At 31.9% G+C, this 5,617-nt stretch overlaps 1 protein-coding gene across 1 annotated transcript; it reads right to left on the bottom strand.

Annotated features, from left to right (window-relative positions):
• Positions 1-3,487: 3,487 nt before the first annotated feature.
• LOC139485667 (UDP-glucuronosyltransferase 1-2-like) lies at positions 3,488-5,045 on the bottom strand. Its single transcript, XM_071270298.1, has one exon. The coding sequence runs from the start codon at positions 4,703-4,705 to the stop codon at positions 3,737-3,739; it is 969 nt and encodes a 322-aa protein (XP_071126399.1). The 5' UTR covers positions 4,706-5,045; the 3' UTR covers positions 3,488-3,736.
• Positions 5,046-5,617: the final 572 nt, after the last annotated feature.

Genomic DNA, 5,617 nt, shown 5'->3' on the forward strand with positions numbered 1-5,617 from the left:
TCGTGGTTTTCGTGGTATAGGTGAACCAGGAACCTGTATGTACGACGAACTACATATTATCTTGTAGGTTGTATGCAGACTTTGGCAACACCACGAAATCATATATCCACGAAAATGCGATTTTTCTGCAATCCACGAAAATTGGTACCCACGAAATAAATGAATCCACAGTACTACTGTATTGTGTATGTGGTTAATATGACTTTTGTCTGTGAAGTACATCAACTGATAACCAGTTCAGTATGGTGTGAATTATTATTAGCGTAGTAAGCAATTTTATTTTGCTTTCCGCGGATACGATTTGTTTATACAGAGTACTTTTTTATGTTTTGTTACTTATATGGTCAATTTAGTCATATGATACTTCGAATTTAAAACACAAAGTTAATTAGTTTTATATACATGTGTGTACATTGACTTTCATTAAAGAAAATCCTATATCAATACCAAATCCTCCGATTGGATTATTGTCTTCCATTACTCTGATTGGTCGACATCTTTTCTGTATGCAGTGATCTTAACCATGATACCTCTCTTTCGAACTTAAGCAAATGCACAGCTCAGATGTGAGCGAAATACCAGAACAAAAAGTTAATCACACATGGAATGTAAATTGTGATTCTATATGACAAAGTAATACACCGAATCATTTACGAAAAAATTGAATTTGCAAATGAGACAATATCGGAAAAATGCCTTTTTTTTTTTGGCAATAGGATTTTTTTTTTTTAAATGTCTTTAGAACCTGTATTTTAATAGAACAACTCAAAGAACAAACATTGAGATTCAGGAACTGTTGTTTGTAAATAAAACAATTGTTAAATGTGGTATCAAAAATTTCAGTTCTTTCCTGCTACCAAAGTTAATCAATTTGAAAACATTTCTTATGTGAATAAAGAATAAGTTAAAGATAGTAAACCAGATAACAAAGTATTTGGTCCTTTGTATTGCTGTGTTGCTGTCTCATTGACGTTTACTCCACATGTTTTTTAATATTTGTTCTTTGAGATACTTTGTTATCTGGTTTACTAGTATATTCCTACAATATTTTATCAAATGCCAATTATTAAGATTTGCATTTACAATACGAAAGATTAAGAAATATACTAAATTATAGTCTGATATGCCATTAACATGAAAGAATCTTGAGTAACAGGACAGAGTTGGTAACAGGAACGAATTATTTTTTCAAAACAATTCCTTTGTTTCATAGTTTCAAATACATCATTAAAAATTGATCACAATTGAAAGATAACAGCAATCAATGGCATTTATCATTTAAAACTTTATTTGCAAGATGAAAAATCTGCCTAGGTAATTAAAAGTTCAAAAATAAATTCCTTTCTTTTACCATCTACTATACTAGAATTGCACAATGATCTCTGCTGTTATCAAAAGTTAAAACTTGTCTTTTAATTCCATTATTGTATATCATGTCTTTTATGATAATTTGATTTAATATAATGTTAATAATAAATTATTTTATATGCAATGGATTGCATATAGTAGAAAAACTTTGTGTTTCATCAGTGAAATTGTCCTTCAACATCCTTCATGTTACTGATTATGACTTTGCTTAGGTTTTTTTATCAGGTATTAGAAATGAATTACACAGAACTGTTTGTCCTTTTATTTGAATTGTGTAAAAGTTTACTTCCATCTACATATCAATTTGATAAAATACTATAAAAACACATTTAATGTTATAGTGATGACAATCAAATATTCTCAGAAGGTACACATAAGAGCTACTCTAAGAGAAAACAACAAAATAATTGTTCACTAAATTCGTTTCTTTGGTGAGCTCTGATTTTTTCAAACTGACTGCCAATCACCTATACATATGGAGTCATACATTCAGGAAATGATGCTCTTCTCATTGCATTGTAGGATATCAAATATTGGTCTTTCAATTGTTTCCACAGGTGAATAATCCCAGTTGTTAAAGGAGGGAAATTAACTATTGGGGAAAAAAAATGTTTTTCTTAATTTGCTAAATTTTGCTTCAAATATATAAACAGACGAGTACGTAACAAGTTTCTTATATAATCTAACATATTTGTGAAAATCGAAGTCTTTTAAATTAATTTGGATATTCTTTGAATGATTTTGTTGTCAGATATAAAAAGGTGTGTTTAATTGGCAATAGTAGGTGCAATATATACTCTAGTTAAGACTAAAACTTAAAATTTTCCAAAAAAAGGTTGAATAAAAAGATAATTGCCGTTGAAAGATGGAACTTGAAAATTAGAATTTTTCAGAACGCTTAGAAATATTTCAAAAAACTATATATCTATCATCTGACTTATTTTCTAGGTGCTCCATGATGATGTTTTAATTGATGATCAAGGTCAAGATAAAAAAAAACAATCGGAAGTTACATAGCAGTTACATTTTTCGATCAACAATCCCGAAATATTTTTTTTTCAATTACTGTGGATTCATTAATATTCGTTCAATACTAATTTTTGTGGATTTCGTAGGTACACAAATTTAAATGATCAGCGTATCATTAATTTTCAAAAGGAATATATACAGACTTTGCCAAAATCACGACATTAAATATCAAATATCAACAAGTACAATGTATGTAAGCTTTCTCAATCCATGAAAAATGGTACCCGCTAAAATATTTGAATCCACAGTATACGTAATGTCCGGATGTGTAACAGGTGTTTTTTTAAACGTGAATTGCAAACTGAATTGAGTTCTTTCCTTGACATTATAATGACAAGAACTTGTATGACTTTAAGAGCTTCAAGGTGCTTTTTCTGTACAATTCTTTTAAATGAATTTGTGTTATGTATATTTATTTAATTTACTGTTGGTAGAAATAAAGGCCGTTATTTAGAATTCTATCAGGCCAAGGAGGTATATGCTTAGAAGAAATCAAAAAATTGTTTCCAACTTAAGTTATAGGTCGCTAGACAATTTTTTTTGTATTGTTCATGTGTATTCCATTTAACTACAAACCCAGTTGGTAAGTCTAATTCGAGGGAATGAGGATGGAAATAGAGTTTCGCCAATCTGTGATTGCATCCGAACTATTGATTCGAAAAGAGCTTCTTTGTAAGCAGCAAACGTCTATCAAGACAATCACGATAGGAATTGCAAGCTAGGCAATATCACATGATTAAATAAGGGATTCATTATACTACATGTGCAGGCGCTGTTTGAATGTTGCTACATAGTCTATACTGTGTATAAAATGTCACTGACGCTGACGAGGTTACCATTATATGTAAACAAATCGGTCCTAAAAATTACATAATTCGAAACATTAAGGTTTCAAACGGCAGGTTTGGTTAGCCATAAAACCAGGTTCAAACTACCATTTTTCCTTTTCTGTACCAAGTCAGGAATATGGCATTTGTTATCAAATGTAAGTTGGCGTTTGTTTTTGTTGCACTTCTTTGTTCCTGTTGTTCCTTTGTTGTCCTTTTATTGTTGATGTGTACCCCTTGGTTTTAGTTTGTAACCCGGATGTTATGTCTTTGGAATACCAGTATACTGCTGTTGCCTTAATTTATACACAGCTGATTTGGAATTATTGCTTTCTGATCTCTTCATTTTTTTCTATTCAATTTGGCTTTCAAACTATTGATTATGGTTACACTGATGAGTCTTGTGTAAATGAAATATTCGTCTGGTGTAATAAAATAACGTATGTATTTTAACTCAATTGTAAATGTATCTAACAAAACAGCCCAAAAATTTGGAAAATTGGCTTTAAATTTTAGTCCTGTTTTCGTTTGACATTCCTTTTTCTATGGCATATTAGGGAACAAAGGTTTAAGAAAAGTTTAAAACAGGAAAATCCCAAGACTAGTCCAACTGCGATAAACAGATAAATATCGATCATATAATAAGAGTACCACAGCATATCTAGTGATGTTGGTCTGAAATGTTGTTTTCCATATCTTATTACCAAGTCTATCCAATAAGCTGCTCTTTGTGACGGTGTTTGTGGACGACTGTGAAATATTTCAGACGCCACTTTGATTTTGCGTAGGAACGTTTTATTAAACGCTACATTTTCAATTGTTTTAACTAGTTCGTCTATAGAAAAATTTAAAATATCCATTGATATTCCATATCCTTTGTCCTCCATAATTGCAGCGTTTGCACCTTGATCGTGAACTATCGGAAACCCTATCATTGGTATGCCATGGTAGAGAGCTTCAAAGACGCTGCTCTTTCCACAGTGAGTGATAAATAATTTCGTTTTGACATGCCCAAGTATATCATTCTGTGGTAGCCATGGCAACAGTAAAATATAACCTTTTTCTTTTTTATCATCTCCATACTGAAATATAAAATTCAAACGTTTTGTCTTTTGAAAGGCTAAAAGAAATGTATTCAACATGTGTTCAGAGCATGACTTAATTATACTTCCGAATGAAACGATAGCAATGCCTTCTATAAACTTTTTAACAAATGTCTCTATCAAAGAGGTCAAAGGTTGAGCTGGTTTTGTTCCTAAACCTCCGCACATAATAACATTTGGTGAAGTTAAAAGTGGATAATCAATTAAAAAATCGCCATCAATTATCTGTAGAATAAAGCTATTTTTTAGTTCGCTGTTTGATATTAAAGGCTTTTCCGGAACATACTTGCTGACAAGATTTTCAAAAGAAGGCATTGTTGGTTTGATCAGCTGAATAATATAGGACAGGGAGTTTAAGACACGTTGTGCAAACGTCATTTTGTCTGTAAATCCTGACCATAATGCCGGTGTGGTAACGGGATTAATATACGATTCAGTAAAGAGTCATAATGTGCACCAATGAAAACAAACGGCAATGAAAGTTTGTAAGCAAGGATTTCATAACATAGAATACCAGGAGCATTGGCAACGATAGCATAGGCAAACTGTTCAGAAGATAAACGTTGGAAAAGCTCACCATCTGTCATAAAGTTATGACAATGTTTAGATGCTCGTTCCAATATTTGATAAAATGGAAAAGACTTTGACCGATTCAATTTCTCAGCTACAACTTGTGTTACTATATCCATTGATATATTATCAAAACTGTTTGCTATCACAGATATTCCACCCATTCGTATCTTCTTGTCCATAGCGGTTGACAAAACAAATGTTGCTGAGTGGTTGTACGTCTCTAATTCTTTTAAAACGTTTAATACTGGCAAGATGTTACTCCATAATGCTGGAATTATAAAAACGATTTTTTTTTACCCTCTACATCATAGAGGGGGAATAGGAGGGTCTTGATCCCGAAATCCCGGACTTAAAAAAACGAAATCCCGAGGTCCCGTATTTAAATAAAGCAAATCCCGACATCCCGAAATCCGAAAAAAAGGATTCCCGGATCCCGAAAGGGTCAATCCCTAAATCCCGAGAGTCCCGATAAAGGTCCTATCCCCCCTCATCATAGACGTACAACAAACATATGAGGGTCATTGTTTTAATTAATCTTTGACAATCAAACTTCATTCTGGAATACATGTATCAAATACAGAGACATTATTTAGAAATGAAACATCGTTATCTTTATATACAGTGTTTTATTTGTCTAAAACATATATAGTCGTAGACGCCTTACGTCTGCATTTCTTAACAGTTATTTGAAAATAAAAAGACTTCAATTAAGGAAAC

Source organism: Mytilus edulis, chromosome 8 (genome assembly GCF_963676685.1).
Source record: "Mytilus edulis chromosome 8, xbMytEdul2.2, whole genome shotgun sequence".
In the NCBI taxonomy this organism is placed as follows: Eukaryota; Metazoa; Mollusca; class Bivalvia; order Mytilida; family Mytilidae; genus Mytilus; species Mytilus edulis.